The 17628-nt window shown below is 39.7% G+C and overlaps 2 protein-coding genes across 2 annotated transcripts in view; one reads left to right on the forward strand and one right to left on the reverse strand.

The window, feature by feature from the left end:
- LOC149065766 (acylamino-acid-releasing enzyme-like) overlaps positions 1 to 4314 on the forward strand; it is a 104901-nt gene extending 100587 nt beyond the window's left edge. The window contains exon 23 of the mRNA XM_089253553.1: positions 4013 to 4314. Within this exon, the coding sequence (XP_089109679.1) occupies positions 4013 to 4154 (142 nt within the window). The 3' untranslated portion in view covers positions 4155 to 4314. The remainder of the gene's footprint in view (positions 1 to 4012) is intronic.
- A 12541-nt stretch (positions 4315 to 16855) lies between these two features.
- Positions 16856 to 17266, reverse strand: LOC149065767 (uncharacterized). The gene has a single exon (XM_089254020.1). It carries the CDS (start codon positions 17264 to 17266, stop codon positions 16856 to 16858), a length of 411 nt encoding a protein of 136 aa, XP_089110146.1.
- Between the last annotated feature and the right edge of the window lie 362 nt (positions 17267 to 17628).

The raw sequence follows: 17628 nt of genomic DNA on the forward strand, positions 1-17628 counted from the left end.
AAGTTATTTGATACTGAAGTTACAATGGTAAAAACTAAAGTACATAAAGCTTCATTCAATTTCAACAACTCCTATGCAGGGCATGTTGTTACGAACTATGGACAATAGATGGCGCAATCCTTTATTGCAACCTTCCGTTGGCAACGAGAATTGATACCGGTTTCTTGGAGGAAGATGCTATTGGTGAGAACATTCCAGAAAGTCCCGCCCCTCCAGACATTGGTTCAACCCCTCTGTACGGTGGCGCTGCCGACTAGGGAACTGTAAAATAGAATTTTGTGGAATGTTCTTTTTCTCGAAGTTTCTCCGGGGTTATAAATAGTGTGGCGCTCTTAAGATGGCAGGCTCAAGGAGGCTCAAATAGAGACAGACTCGATGAAAAGTCAGTCGCGATTTAAAGTTTGCGAGAAAGTTGTTAGCTCTCTGATTGGGCTGCAAATACGTGTAAACTGCTGTTTTGTAAGTAAATCGGTGTTTGTCCGTCGAACCGCTTCTTGTTTTGCAATCTCGAAGTCTTGTGGAAAATTAATCAGCTGTTGAGAAACACTGCCTTAGAGCCTGTTTTGTCCTCTTCATCAGAATATTCAATATGCAAAGTTATTCTCTACTTATTCACCAACGTCTGCATCTGTAAATAAGCCACATTTTTTTTTCTAACTAGGGTTGAACAAGCATTTGAACCTTGTTGGGACATGGTGAAGAATGTTGCTAAGCTATATTGATATTCCAAAATAAAATAATTTTATGCTATAGAGACATGGATTTCCAACACATTTTACCAAACTTGGATTTCAACACTAAAACTTTTAAACATTCCATCCGAGTTGAGATTACCACTCACACATACAAACTTTCATATTTCCTGAGTAGGAGCATTTGCAACTGCTCTTGGCAGGTGCTAATGAAGAACCAGTAAAACTCCAGTCCCATGGAAAGGCAAAAGCTAGTGTGCGGAACTTGTGACAAAAACATTGCTTTTTACTTTGAGCCACAACAAAAAGTTCAGATTTTGTTGATTGTAATTTTTTCTCATGTTGGTTACATGTTATATTTTGGGAAAGATCAGTGAGCAACATAGGAAAGAAAAGGATGACCAAAATATAGCCAAAAATTATGAGAAAACAGACATCTTGCAAATGAAATATCTGAATCAAACTTCAAATTATCCAAAACGAGAAAAGAAGATCAAATTAAACAGGTAATTTTAACATTAAATTAAATTAGGTAACTCAAAGAGAATTTATGAAATTCAAATTAACCATGTTTGAATTTACCAAGTTCGCCTGTAATGTGTTCCAGTGCAAATTCGAAATAGGTGATTAATTTTTGTGACATTTGTTCACTTATAAGCAAGTGTGGCATACACACATGCTAATGAGATGGCATGTAGATGGCGCTACAAGTGCAACAATTGATCGGAAGAGTCGCTGATAAAAAAAGAGCTGTATTTTTGTGTTCACTTGCTTACAATTCATTTAACGTCAGATGTAAATAGTTGTTGTTTTGTTCATTTAAGTTTGATTAAATAATTTAATAACCCGGCATGGAGTTGTCCTTCTGATTTATAGAGTTAGCCCCTCGCCATAACTGGTGACCCGGGCGTGATGCTTGAAACTTGTGCATCTATATATATTACATGATTATTATTAATTTTTCCCAGTCAATTTTTAAAAGACTAAGCATAAACTCTACACTGATGCACTAGAAGTACTTGTATATCAGCCTAATCTGTAATAATAAAGCTGGGATTACGCTAAAAGTTTGATCAAAGATCTTTTACAAAACTTGAAAAAAAAACAATTGATAAGCCTATTGCGTACATTCACTTGAATGTAACCGATATGCTTATTCGTTGCATTTTTTATAAAAAGACTTTTGTAAAACTTTCATAGTGTGATCCCAGCCTAATTAAGGGCATTCATTGCAAAAGCTATTATGGCATTTCTTGGTTTATATACATACATATATATATACACTCATTGCCATAAAAATTTGCACACCAAGAAATAATTGTGGGATCGAAACGAAAGTTGGCTTGAAGGTACATGTCGGGCAGATATGCAAATGATTAGAAATGCAGCGTGATTGCGCATTGCATAATGCCACTAGAGGGCGTTGAACTTCGTTCTCCTTGGAGTATAAAACAGGTAAGCAGAGCTTGCTGGAGTGTATTTAATCCTTTGCAAAGGAAATGCTGAGGTAGACATACCGTTATGCCGCCGTCGAAGACCATATGAGCAGTTGTCAGAGTTCGATAGGGGAAGAATCATCGGGATGATGGAAGCTGGGTGGTCAGCTCGGCGAGTAGCTCGTCAACTAGACCGTTCTGATTTTACTGTGAGGAGGTGTTGGGACCAGTGGACAGAAGAGACGTCATTTACACGGCGACCAGGACACCCTCGACAGACCAGTCGTCGAGAAGACCGTCACATCATCCGAAACGCACGCGTAGAACCAACTGCCTCATTGGCCGCTATCCAGACACAGGCAGCAGCTTCACTACGGGCCCCTGTGTCTTCCTGAACCATCGCAAGGCGCCTGGCTGAAGGACATCTGGTATCGCGGCGCCCATTACGTGTGCTGCCAATGACACCCGCCCACCAACGCCTCTGTTTGGAGTGGTGTCGAGCACGACGGGATTGGACAGCAATGGAATGGAACCAGGTCGTCTTCAGCGACGAATCGAGATTCAACTTGAGCAGTGATGACAATCGTGTTCGTGTGTGGAGGCCCAGTGGTGAACACTTCAATCCTGCCTTCGCTTTACAGCGACACACCGCTCCCACAGCTGGTGTCATGGTATGGGGTGCCATTGCTTACGATACACGGTCACCCTAATATCGATCCATGGCACAATGACAGCCCAGCGGTACGTCCATAACATCCTTCAGCCACATGTGTTGCCACTCATGGCAGGGCTCCCAGGAGCCATTTTTCAACAAGACAATGCTAGGCCACACACAGCAAGGATGTCACAAGACTGCCTCTGCCACATTACCACCCTTCCCTGGCCTGCTCTGTCCCCAGATTTGTCACCAATCGAGCATATCTGTGATCATTTGGGACGGCAAGTTGGACACCCTACAAGGTTGGTCGAACTAGAGGCACATTTACAGCAACTGTGGAACGAGATGTCTCAGGACATCATACGGAACTTGTATGCCTCAATGCCCGCTCGTATCGCATTCGCGCTAGAGGGGGTCCAACAGAGTACTAAAACTTCTGTTCATCTGTCCTTTTTTTTGCAATAAATTATCCTTTTTCTTGGATTTTCTAATCACTTACTTATATCAACGTAGTACTTACATGTGTAAAATTTCGTTTCATTTTGACGACTTCTTCCGAAAACGAATGAAAAATGCTTACATTAAGTCTATATTTTATGGGGTTTTTTCACACTGCACAGCCCATATGCTTAAATGACACTTATTCTAGGGTATACAGTAGTTCAGGTATTTACAAACTTTTTCCACTCCCAATGCCCCTTACCCTAATCAACGCTCGTCTGTGGCTCCCTGGAGCAGTTTAACAAAGAATCTGAATAATCTCTGAAAATTCATTGTCGGGGCTGCCTTACTGTGCCGTCCCTTGCATAGGTTGGAGACACACAGTTTGAGAGAGAATCCCTGCAGTAGCTCAAAAAATCAGTACTAGGGTAATTTTGACTAATTTGTTCTGACCGTTATAATAGAGTATAGCAACGATTTGGGTAAAAGCTAACAAGAATATGTTCAATATGTTAGCCAACATTGCTTAACATTATCCAATTTCAAAGGAATTTCAAATATCTCTATTGAACAGAAAAATTCCTTAGTCTTTCCATATCTGTGAAATTTGCTATGCTCACAAGGCCTGTGTTAATGCAGCAGTAGCTGAATATTGAAATGCTTTTAGGCAAATAGAAGAAAGGCAAAATATGTAGGTACTATATAAAATAAATTTCCAAAATTGTTAAAAATACATTTTTGTGTTATATTAAATTTCATTCATGATTAAGATGTTTTTTCCTTAGACTGTTCATGTATGATGGTGGTCATGCACTAGATACATCAGTTGCTGAAACCTTTTATGAGTCAACAAAATTCTTCCTCCAACATTCAAGTTGGACTAATACAGGTCATTCAGATGTTGAAGTTGAATCCGATGGTGAATAAGTTCAACACAGGTGTGACTTACTATATATGTTAAGAAATACTAACAAAAACTATTCAAGTTTATATGTTTATAAAAAAGATTATTCTATTGAACATTGTGAAATACTTTCTGAAAGTGCCTTTTGTAATTTAAATAAAATTTTTCATTGATTTTTCAAAATGAGTTTAGCATTATTCAAAAACTCATTCAGTAAGCTACACAAAAATTATGCTATCAAATACAGAAAACCTCAATTATCCATTGTAATTGGAACTGAGCAGATATTCAAATGAATATTGATTTATAACCCTCTATGTACAGGCTTTTGTTAGCAAATTTGGATAATGTATAGTTGAAATACTAGTAATATATACAGTTTATAGCGAACTCCAAGATGCCAAAGAAATCACTTTGTTATAACGAAATTTCGTTGTAAAGGAATTTCTGATTTTTAACATGCGCGAAAAAATTCATTGTAGCAGAATTTGATTTTAAGGAAAAAAATACTTATTTACGTTCTAGATAATAAAAAGAATGAAGTTGAATTTTAAAAATAACACAAAGCAACTCAAATCAACTAAGCATTGAAGTTTTTTGCATAAGTTTTACTTGATTAAAATTTTAGAGGCAAATGATCCATAATTTTTTTGCACTACTATTGCGGAAGCTGAGGAAACAACAAATTCCTCTAAAGTATACTCATGCTCTAACAAATGGTCCGGAAGGTTCTCTTGATCTGATAAATATCGTTTTAGAATTCCAAACTAGCTAAGGCTTCAGATGCTGTAGATACCAAAGCATACTCTAGTGAAAGCTCTTCTTCGTCACTGCTGTCCTCAAGCGATTGTTCATTGTTTTCTTGTATTATATGAGTGATATCGTTGTCTGTTAACGGTTCCAAAGTGAAGACGTCATCATCACAGAAAAGAAATCATCAATGCACTTGTCTTTTTTAAATGTCAAAGTTTTGTTAGGTAACAGTAGGAAAAAGATTCCGGCTTTGTCTGCGTTGAATGCATCGGATCATATGACTTCATCACTCACTATTTCACCATCTTTCCATTCATTCACGTTTTCCATGTCAACTGAATTTGCTTCCCGCAAATCTGTTTAGCTACCACACCATACCGTGTTTTGAAATGATTCAGCCAGCCGACACTTGCTTGAAAGTTTTTGCATCCAAAAGCATGTGCGAATTCCAAAACCTTTTCTTGTATGAGTGGACTGGTAACTGGCACATTTCAGGAACAAATGTCCTGAGACCAGGTAACGACAGCTGCATCCACATCTTGTAAATTCGAAAGTTAGATATTTTTCCTACGAGATCCTGTAACTACTGTTTGAATTTGCAATTTCAATTTTGTCAAATTTTTTAAAAAATGTTGAAACAGTAGAGGGAGATTGACTCTTTTGTTTTTCGGAAACTTTTTTTTGAGTTAGTTATTACAGATTTTTCATTTTGTTATACTGGAATTGCACAATACATTGTTGCTATGTAAATTGATTTGTAGGATTAGAAAAGTTTTCGTTACAACAAGATTTTCACTATAACAGTATTCGTTATAACCGGATTGACTGTATATATACGAAACAGGTATCTTTGTTAACTTGTAGGAAATGAAGGAAAAAACAGATGTGAGCGGAGCAGGATTTATTTTCTTCCACCCCCCCCCCCCCAGCCACTCTTTCCTTATGTAAGTGATACTATTTGTTTTTAACTCAATAAATTATGGGGAGGAAGAAAAGAAAAAGAATAATACTGAAGTGAAAGAAAAATGATCCTGTTTATAGGGTTACCAATGAAGAGTCTCGAAAAAAGAAATAGAGCTGGAATGGAATGTGTTTCGTCCGTTTACTCTAGTTTGAGATATCTTGCCCTTGTATGGGTAGAGGTTGTAAGCCCAGTATCAACTATACATTATAACTTGTATTTTAGGTTCAATAGTATTTTAATGCCAAAAGTGTAAAAAAAAGAAAAGAAAATGATTGTTGTGTTATTTAAATTAATTATGAAAGTTATCTACTGTATTGTTCAGCATACAATTTTTCTATTTTACAGTTTCTCTTCATGCTGCAAATAGATGACATACCTAAATGGATATAAAATAACATGAATATAAAATGAAAATGAGACTGCTTCTCCGCGTAATGGCATATTTGTACAATGACCCATATAAGCTTTTCTTCCCCACTTAACTTTTCTTTTGAATGAGTTTTACAATTTCAGAATTAGGAGAGATTGCTAATTGGAATAATGCTTGAAGTTTTACTGATTTCATAACTTGGAGTTTTTGCACTTACATTCAGACTGCACAATGCTAGAAATTGAATATGAAAAGAGGGCAACGGAAGGGCAAAATTATTACTCAGAAAAGATAGTCATTGTTCTTGGCTGGGGTGCACATCCACAAGCTGAATGGGATCAAAGGAATTCCTTCCAGTTCTCGGAAGATATTTCTAAATAAAAGGATCAATGTGTGTGTGTGTGCACACAACAAGATAAGTACGTCAGTTTGTAGCCCACGATCAGTAGCCATCTCTCATTTTTGAGTCTTAGACTGATAATAGGTCCCTGTTCTAAAGCAATAAAATTTATCAGTTACAATATCTGGCTTATAGCCTTGACTTAGACAATTTCTTATTGGTTAATTGTAAAAGATATACAACACTATGTTTTTATCAAGTAATCATTATTAATTTTAGAATTCAAAGCTGTGTCTTGAAGGGAGAAATGATTCAAGATTGAAATAGTTTACTATGTGACTTACATCAGCAAAAAAAATGTGACATTATGTTTTTTATCTGTCAAAAGAAACAGTCATTATATGTTAAAAAGATATATGCATAGTTGGTTTTATGTAGTATAATTACACACTACTCACAAATCCAGACACTTATGCTGGTTAACAACAGCCAGACAATTAGCAGTTAGGACTTAGCAACAAGCAGTTCAGACTTTAGCAACTAGATGCTTGTTCAACTAGGGCAAGCACGTATTTTGGTACCCCTTGCAATAATGGAGAAGTTAAAGAATGAAATTTGCAATCATTTGGTCTAGTGCGCCTATGGCCCTGCTAGCAGTGAGAGAGTTGTCAGGGCATTGCTTTTAGAATGCTTGTTGTTCATACTATCATAAATGACACTGGATTTGAAGGAGTAATAAAAAAATGACAAACCATGTACAGACATGTGATCCTATTTCTTACTAGATATAAAAGTGGTCAAAATTGTAGTTCCATTTTATTTAAACTGGTGGTACCTCTTAATTTATTCACTTAATGAAACCTAAGAATCATTGAGATTAAATGATACTGAAAGAGAGCATTGTTGCGAAAATCCAGTCTCAACAGCCATGTAGAAGAAAAAGTATCTGACTGGTGATGAATTATAAAAGACTTTAAGTCACAAGAGTACCACTTGCGAAATTTGTGACAAGTACAAACAAGCTGTCAATATTGAAAACTATGCAGAACTAGCACGAAATCATAGAGATCAGATATTAGCAATCAGTGCTGATCTCCAAAAGGCACTTCCATTTCCAAAACTTGCTGTTTCAGATATTATTATCGCTGTAACATGTACTGCTACAATTTAGGTGTGCATGACCTTGCCACTAGCCAAGCTATTATGTAATTTGGAATGAATGTATGACATCAAGAGGTTTCAAGGAAATTGCCTCTTGCATCGCCAAGTACATTACATTGCATGCAAGTACTCATAACTACATTGTATTATGCATTGATACATGCATGGGGCAAAAGAAGAATATAAACGTTGCCTAATTGTTAATGAAACTAATACAAGCCAGCACTTATGTGGATGTTGTGGAACAGAAGTTCATGGTTTCTGATTATCCATATTTGCCCAATGATTACCATTGGTCTAATTGAACTTTCTGCTAAAAGCAATCCCATCTACCTGCCTGGGGATTGGTATTATGCTATGGCATCTGCCAGGAAAAATAATAAATTTATTGAAAAGAGAAGGCAGGCAGGCAGGCAGGCTTTAACACGGCTGGAGTTAATAATAAATTTCATATTTTTCAGGCTGTTATGCCGTGTTCCAGGCTTCTTTGAAGCAGACCTTTTATCCACTACTGTGGTGGATATCTTCAGTGCTGTTTTTGATGAGTGAGGAGATGACCTCCTTGGATGACCATCGTCCACTGATGCTTTTGCTGGGTATGCAGAAGGATCAACCTCGTCACACATTGAGACGTTGATCAAGTGATGTGTTGATGTTGATGGAGGCTTATCATTGGGTGAGTGGGGATCTGAGTAGTCAAATTTGAATTTGGAGGGTCCGAATTTGGAAAAGTTGATTTTCTAACCGTCGTGATCTTGGTATTTCAGATTGTTGTGTGGCATATCTTGCTCAAGTGCAGCCCTTCTTCCTTCCTGTTGAAATTATCTCTGTGCTTAACGATCTCTAGCTTTGTGGTTTAGTCAAAGTATGTTTCTGAAGAAAGGATATCTGCATTTTGGAAGTGGATGTCATGACATTTGAGGAAAGAAGACATGATCAGCAACAGCAGGTTTTTCTGTTTGCTACAGGCGACAAGAGCGTTGATGCTTGGTGAGGCGAGTTTTTATCGAGTGCAAAGTGGTGCCGATGTAGACAGATCCACATGAACAGGGAATCCTATAAACTCTTGCTTATGAGAAAGGGTCTTGATGAAGGTCTTTAGCCAATTGAAGAAGAGTACCTATTGTTTGAATGGGTTTGTAGATCATGGAAACATTGTGTTTCCAAAGTACAGAATTGATTCGATCGGTGACATTTTGACATATGGGAGGTAGGCTCATCTTGTCTGGAACATCTTGGGATTTTTTGTTGGGTCTTGTGGGGTGGATAGCTCTCCTGATCTCGTGGGGTGTATATCCATTTGATTGCAAGGCTCAGTTTAAATGATCAAATTATTCATTGAGGTTAGCAGGCTGGCAGATTTGTTTGGCATGGTGGACGAGAGTTTTTAGTACCGCACGTTTTTGTCCCGGATGGTGATTTGATGTGTTGTGGAGATACCGATCTGTATGTGTACATTTGTGGTAAACAGTGTCTCAGACTACAGCTACGCTTCCTGGAGATGGAAACGTCCAGGAATGGTATTTGTCTGTTGTTTTCTTTTTCCATTTCAAATTTAATCTGATGATACTGTCGGTTGAGATGTCCCAGAAATTCATTTAGAGCCCCCACAACAAATGTGTCATTGACATAGCGAAGGCAAGTCATTGGGCGCTGGGGGGGGGGGGGCGGAATCAATGGTTTTTTCTTGAAGGACTCCATAAACAGACTTGCAACAGGACTGAGACGGCTACCCATAGCCACACCATCAGTCTGTTCATATGATTCGCCATTCCGCTTGAAGTAGGTGGTTGTCAGGATGTGCTTGAATAGATCAGTGAGATTCCTCGGAAAGATATAATCAATAATTTCGATAGTGTCCAGGTTCCTGTCTACATCAGCACCACATTGTGCTCAATAAAAACTTGCCTCACCATACATTAACATTACTGTCACCTGGGGCAAAACAGAAAACCTGCTGTCGCTGAACATGCCTTCCTCAAGGGTTATGACCAGGGCTGTAGCATGCCTTCTTGGGACTCCTTGGCAGACCTTTTCTTGAAAGCCCTTTGAAAGGGTTATTATTATGCAAAATAAATGTATATTTTTTCCGGGGGCCCCATTCAGCTTGGGGCCCTGGGACAGCACCCCGGTTGCCCCAGCCTAGTTACGGCCCTGGTCATGACATCCACTTCCAAGACACCGATATCCTCTCTTCAGAAACACACTTCTACTCCCATCTAAACCGCAAAGCTATTGAGATCGTTAAGCACAAAGATAGTTTCAACAGAAAGAAAGAAGGGCTGCGCTTGAGCAAGATATGGCACCCGACAAGCTGAATTACCAAGATCAGGACGGTTAGAAAATCAACTCTTCTGAATTTGGACCCCCCCCACCATTCAAATTTGAAGACTTTAATCCCCACCCACTCAATCAGAAGCCGCCATGTTTCATCAATATCAACACGCCACTTGCTCGACGTCTAAATGATGAGATTGATCCAGCAAAAGTGTCAGTGGACTATGGTTATCCAAGGAGATAGTCTCCTCGCTCATCAAAAACAGCACTGAAGATGTCCACTGCAGTAGTGGATGAAACGATTGCTTCAAAGAAGCCTGGAACGTGGCAAAACAGCCCAAAAGGTATGAAATTTATTATAATAAATTTATTATAATAAATTTATTGTAGTTAAGATGAAAGCTGAGGATTTTTTTTTGGACAGATTCACTGGAAAAAGCTGTTGCCAGGAGTTCCAAAAAACATGATAAAAAAACTGCTCGGTGACGCTCAATTCATGTGAAAAGGAGAGAAATTTCAGATCATGTACAAGACTAGGCTGGATGTGGACGAAACTTTTCAAACCTTGGATGTATGACCAAAGGTCAATGTGACTTCTTGAGCAAAACTACTCTACAAAGAGCCATGCATCATAACTACACTGAAGAAATTAGACTCCTTTGTTGCTAAAGTACATTCCTCTTATCTATCATCAATATTTTGAGAACAAAAGTTCCAACACTGCAGAAGATGTTAACATCCTTCCAGATGAAAAAGAAAAATTTAGTGCAGATGAATGAAATAAAATACGGATGCTTACGTACCTGTCACCTGTCAGAGTCGTATCTAGACGTATCAGGGGTCCCATATCACACCAACTGCACACGCCCCATACCATCAAAGAGCCTCCACCAGCTTGAACAGTCCCCTGTTGACATGTAGGGTCCATGGATTCATGAGGTTGTCTCCATACCCGTACACGTCCATCAGCTCGAAGCAATTGGAACCGAGACTCGTCAGACCAGGCAACGTGTTTCCAGTCCTCAACAGTCCAATGTCGGTGTTGTCGGGCCCAGGCGAGGCGTAAAGCTTTGTGTCGTGCAGTCATCAAGGGTACACGAGTGGGCCTTCGGCTCCGAAAGCGCATATCGATGATGTTTCGTTGGATGGTTCGCACTCTGACACTTGTTAATGGCCCAGCATTGAAATCTGCAGCAATTTGCGGAAGGGTTGCACGTCTGTCACGTTTAATGATTCTCGTCAGTCGTCGTTGATCCCGTTCTTGCACGATCTTTTTCCGGCCGCAGCGATGTCGTAGATTTAATTTTTTACCGGATTCCCGATATTCACGGTACACTCGTGAAATGGTCGTACGTGAAAATCCAAATTTCATCGCTACCTCGGAGATGCTATGTCCCATCTCTCGTGCGCCGACTATAACACCACGTTCAAACTCACTTAAATCTCGATAACCTGCCATTGTAGCAGCAGTAACCGATCTAACAACTATGCCAGACGCTTGTTGTGTTACATAGGCGTTGCTGACCGCAGCGCCGTACCCTGATTGGTTCCATATCTCTTTATTTGCATACGCATGCGTTGAACCAGTTTTTTTGATTGATTTGTTTTTTTTGATTTGTTTACCAGATCATTTACAAAACAACAGTCAAAGTATTAAAAAACAAGATTAAAATAGCAAAAAATGAATTTTACTCTAAACATTTTAATGAATGCACAAGTAGTAGGGAACAATGGAGATTTGTAAATGATATTTTAAAAAATAATAAAAGGTCAATACTTCCTGAGGGGGACGATTGGAACATAGCTAATTCTTTCAATGAATACTTTACCTCAATACAAGCTGACAAATTTAATAAGAAATGATTTCAGGTTTTATATTAAAAACAAATGTCCCTTCTCTTTATTACACAGAAACTGACCAGTAAAAGGTTCGAAACATTATACTAAGATTGAATGAAAGAAAAAAGCTCTGGAGTAGATGAAATCAATGCAAAACTACTGAAAATTTTCTCTAAAACTCATTTTAACGAGATTGTTTTACGATCTCGTAAACGAAGGTATTTTTTCGGACTTAAGACACCGATTTTTAAAAAGGGTGACATCAACCAACTTTCTAATTACAGACCCATTTCAATCGTCCCTGTACTTTCTAAAGTTTTCGAGAGTGTTTTTAAAAAGGTAAATTACTTGAATACCTAAATGCGATAAATTTCTTCTCCAAAAACCAATATGGATTTCTGCCCAAGTGTCTAACACCGAAAAAGCCCTAATCTCATTCACTAATTTTTGCCTATAATAGTGTAGACAACAATAAAGAAACAATTGTAATATTTCTAGACATTTCCAAGGCCTTTGATACAGTTAACCACGACATTTTATTATACAAACTATTGTATTGGTGTCAGAGGTCATATATATAACTTTTTAAAATCGTACTTGACAAACTGACATCAGTATGTAAAAATAAATGGCTTACTAAACAACAGTGTGTCGATTAAAGGTGGATTTTTCCAGGTCAATCTTGGGCCCACTGTTATTCCTTATATACACTGCTCAAAACAATTAGGGGAGCAAGCAAAAAAGTGAAGAAAACCGTGCGAGACAGCCACGTATTGGCATACAATGGATAGTGCACGCGTATCAATGCGCAATACAGAAAAAAGACGTAAAAAAATTTGGAATTAAGCTTTAATTCTTTGAAAATATGGAAAAAACATGAAAAGATGATTTAGGGCAACAATTTGGTTACATGTAAACGATAAAAAAAAAGTACTGTTTAGACATGATGCATGAGTTTTAATAGAGCGTGTGGTCTCCTCGAACAGCTAACACTGCTGCACACCTGTTTGCCATGGATGCGATGAGGTTATCGATCAGACTTTGGGGAATACTGTTCCACTCCTCAAGAAGTGCAATCTGCAAGTCTCGGACAGTAACAGGCGGCCTTGGTCGCGCAGCAATGCGTCGTCCGAGCATGTATTGGATTCAGGTCAGGAGAGCACGCTGGCCATTCCATACGCTGTATTGTTTCAGCTTCAAGCATGTTCTCCACCAGACGAGCTCTATGCGGTGGGGCATTATCATCCTGGAAAACAAAGGAATCTCCAATGGCTCCAGCGTAAGGGATGACATGAAGTCGCAGTATCTCGTCTGCAAACCTTCGGGCCGTCAAAGTGCCATTCCGAATGATATGCAGGTCCGTACGTCCGCCTATGCTCATTCCACCCCATACCATCCAACCAGCTCGTCCGTATTGTGACCTTTCACGAACGAATGCGGGGTTATTTCGAGTGCCCCTGCCCCTCCATACCAGAACACGTCGGGTGTCACACTCCAGACTGAATCGGGACTCGTCTGTAAACAGCACTTGGCTCCAATCATGTTGCTCCGATTACGTACTGTTTTGCTGGACACCCTTCGTCCTGTTGCCAAGAGCAACCGTCTTTGCAGCTGCGTAGCATTCTCTGTTCTGTTAACCGTATACACCGGTCATCAGTTGCTGTAGTGGCGCGTGGCCGACCTTGCCCTGGTCGACGTCTAACATTTCCTGTTTCTTGGAATCGATTCCACAGCCTTGCAACAACACTTCTGGCGACTCCAACAGCGTCCGCGACACTACGTTGTGTTTGCCCGGATTCCAGTCTGCCTATAACACGCCATGCCATGGATTCCGGTAAATCACGTTGTATAGACATCCTCAAGTCACCTTGTCTCAAAATAAAATACTGCGCAATCGAATTTCACAGTTACGGCAGTAAAACAGACGTTTCTGCAACATCCCGATTTCTGCCCTTATCTCCTTTTTCTGGTTTTTGACGTCATGAACTTTGATTTGCATATGAAGTTTTCTTCTTCCGTTTCCCGCTAGGCTTTAAATTATGGATGATTCATTTTATGTTACTTATCGGTATACATCTTTGCGTAATTTTGTTAAATCCATGTGCTCCCCTAATTGTTTTGAGCAGTGTATATAAATGATTTATGTGAATTAAAAATGGAAAACTGATAACTTATCAGTGATAAGTTATGCAGATGACAATCCTTCTTTACTTAGACAGTAATCCAAATCACCTGCAAAATATGATTAACATGAAGGCCTCCTGAAAACTCGGAACTGCTATTCGGCCAATGACATGGAAGTCAATGTTGAGAAAACCAGATATATGTGGTTTAAACTGAAAGTAAAATATAATGATACAGAACATAATCTCTCACTAATGTATCACAATAATGGCTATCAAATTTCACTTAACTGTGTGGTGGGGACTGGGGAGGCAAGTAGAGATACAAGAGGCAAAGGATATGCACACGATAACGGGAAAAAAGATTAGCGATTTATTTCGTGAGCACATTATATATACAGGTTTTATACAAACGCCACTTTATGCGAATTATTTTAAAACGCCATTCATCGATTACGATCGAACATATCGCCTCCCTTGAAACCTCACACAAAGGGGGTTTCAAACATAGCATACAAAAAATTTCTGCGAACACAAAAATAATGCAATTATTACAGATAAGGCAACATAAATTTTGTTAATTGCTCTGGTCAGCTGTCCATCTTTTGTTTTCACAGTCACCACACGAACTCTGCCGTCTCTCCCGACAGAAAGACTCTATTCTTCCCAAAGGCCATCTCAGTGGAAGAGTATTCTCTTCATGTACGATGGCCAACTCTCCAACTCTCAGAATCGGTTTCTCTCTCCACCACTTAGAGCGGGGTTGAAGCAAGTGGAGATACTCCCTTGACCACCGGTTCCAGAACTGATTGCGAAGTCGTTGAATCAATTGCCATCTCCGAGAGAGCGACATGACTGTCATCTTATCGGGTTGTTCTGGAAAGCTCTGGAGAGGACCACCAATGAGGAAATGCGCTGGCGTCAAGGCGCTGTGCTCGGATGGATCCGATGACAGCTTTGTGAGAGGCCTAGAATTAAGACAAGCTGCTGCCTGCAAAAGAAGAGTATAAAGTTCTTCGAAATTTAGTAAAGCAGAATTTATGACCTTTTTGCAGATTCCCAATAGTCCTCCTAAATGCGTAGTATAAGGGGTATAAATGATCACTTTAATCCCTTCACAGAAATGAAATCTTGGATTTCACGATTGCACCACAATTTTTGTACATCGCGTAGATATCTCGCGGCGGCTCGAAAATTTCTCTCATTGTCAGACACTATCTCGTTCGGGCATCCTCGGTGACTAATAAATCTCCGCAAGGCCGCGGTGGTTAAGTCTGACAAGTTCTAGATGAATCGCCTTAGTAGTCGTGCATACGAAAAGGCAGATATAGGATTTGATTTTGGTAGCCTTTCTCTTATGAATTCATTTTCCAAAAATCTATAGCAAAATTCTATAATCCAAAATCATCCGCCAAAATCGATAGCTACCTTTACGAATGGTCGCACCCGTCTATCAATCCTTATTGAAGGAAGTTCACCCATAATTTGTTGATTTGAGTTTGGATTAAGCTTGTAGCATTTTACACATTTACGAAGCTGCAATCGAACTACGGATCTACCGTCCACAAACCAAAATGGTTGACGTATTAGAGATCAAGTCAGTTCAGGACCGGCATGAAGATTCGCGCCCTGATAATAATTAATCACCTTACTTGCGAAGTCGTGGTTCTTCGGCAATAGCATCGGGTGCTTTTAGTCAAACGAAAAATCAGAGTCTGTAGAAAGTCTACCTCCGACACGGTCAGAGTCAAGAAACGGATTCAATGGAAGCAACTTACTTCTTGATGGCAAGTCTCTTCCGTCACCGAGACACTTCATTTCATTGGAAAAACTTGACGTCTGTGTCATGCGCACTACAACGATCAGTGCATTTCGAATTTCTCTAGAAGTCAAACACCCGAACACACTGGTCACAGATGGATGAGAATTATTTATGAAACTTAAGATCCACGCGCACACTCGAATTACCTTTTTGAAGGATGAAATGTTAACAATAAAGTCGGGCAAAATGACAAAATTTACAATCGTCACACGGCTTTCCTTCTCTTCGACAGAAAAGGCTCCCTAGTCTGGCATATCGAAATTTCCAAATGAAAAATCGATTGGACATTTTTGCAATCATTCAGGATCGTTCAGCCAAAGATCAGATCGAATGAGTTCAGATGGCATCAGGCCCCTCGTGCCAATGCCCGCGGGATTTTCTATTCCGGGTACGTGATGCCACTTCACGTCAGGAAACGTGGATTGAATTTTCGATACACGATTCGCGACAAATTGCTTCTAACGAAATGGTTCTGACGCTATCCACGAGCAGGGCCGCAACTAGGGGGGGAGCAGGCGGGTCTCATGCCCCGGGCGCTGGATCAGAGGGGGAGCAAATTTTATTCTCAACCTCTCCTTCAACATTACAAAGGGCGCCAAAATGCGCACTTGCCCCGGGTGATCAAACATCTAGTAGTTGCGGCTCTGTCCACGAGAGGACTATGATCGAATCGGACCAGGCGACCGAACATTGAATCGGTAGACGTATGTCTTTGAGAACAGCCTGCAGCACATCTGCTAGTAGTCAGGCCGAGCACAATTCGAGTCTTGGCAACGACTGCGATTTTAGAGGAGCAACCTTTGTTTTTGACGTAACCAATGCAACGCGTACACTGACATCGGATGAAACACTATATAACGGCACAACACGCCTTCTCAGACGCGTCGCAAAAGGCATGCAATTCCACCTCTACACTATTACACTGAATAATACACCTTGGAATTTTCAACTGTTCTATCAGATAGAGTTCCTTTCGAAATAATTTCCAAGTCTCGTTGAGCTCCTCAGGAATGGGTTGGTCCCACGTAAACACATGCTTTCACAATTGTTGAAGTAGTATTTTCATGAAGACTACTCACGGAGAAGCCAAACCCAATGGATCGAATGCACAAGCGACGTCAGACAAAATTTCACGCTTGGTATAGGTTTGCTGAGGGCCTATCGGCGCAACGGCGAAGGTGAAATAGTCCGATTCGGAATTCCAATTAATTCTTAATACCTTGATTTCATTGTTCTCGCGACTCAGGAACAAGCCCCTAGATTCTTCGGGGAGCTGGAAACCCTGTTGAAGTACGACTGGGACGTTAGAATGCCATTTCCGAAGGTTGAAACCTCCTTTGCTCATCATGTTTTGAAGCTGACTCACTAGCTCGACACTTTCCTCGAGCGTATCGGTGCCGTTCAATAAGTCATCGACATAAAAGTGAAGGGTCGCTTTAGAGGCTAAGGGATATTTTCCCGCTTCGTCTGAAGCTAATTGTTTCATGGCTCTGATAGATATAAATTGTTCGCACGCGGTGCCAATCAATCATATATTGCTGTCCTGCCCCTAGAGGCATACAGCGGGTTCTGAAGTTCAACATTTCACGATCAATCCCTCTCAGCACAAAGAGTCCAATTTTCTCAGAGCTATCTCTAAAAAAATATATTTTTTGTATATATTTATATTTTAATATATATATATATTTTTTGGGTTATTTAAGCTACCTATTTATTCCATTCCTTCCTCCTTCCCGTTTACTTCTCCAACTCTATCTCGAAAAACAACAAATAAAAGTAAAATTATAATAAAATCAATCGCACAACAATGAACAAAATAATCAAATAAATAACAAAGGAAACATGGAA

The sequence above is a fragment of the Pholcus phalangioides genome, unplaced genomic scaffold (genome assembly GCF_987345545.1).
Source record: "Pholcus phalangioides strain wild (caught in Gottingen) unplaced genomic scaffold, Ppha-v1.0 ptg000039l_1, whole genome shotgun sequence".
Classification (NCBI taxonomy): domain Eukaryota; kingdom Metazoa; phylum Arthropoda; class Arachnida; order Araneae; family Pholcidae; genus Pholcus; species Pholcus phalangioides.

Bases quoted from the DNA above. Each gene is read 5' to 3' on its own strand.
- LOC149065767 (XM_089254020.1), bottom strand. From the start codon at position 17,266: ATGAAACAATTAGCTTCAGACGAAGCGGGAAAATATCCCTTAGCCTCT.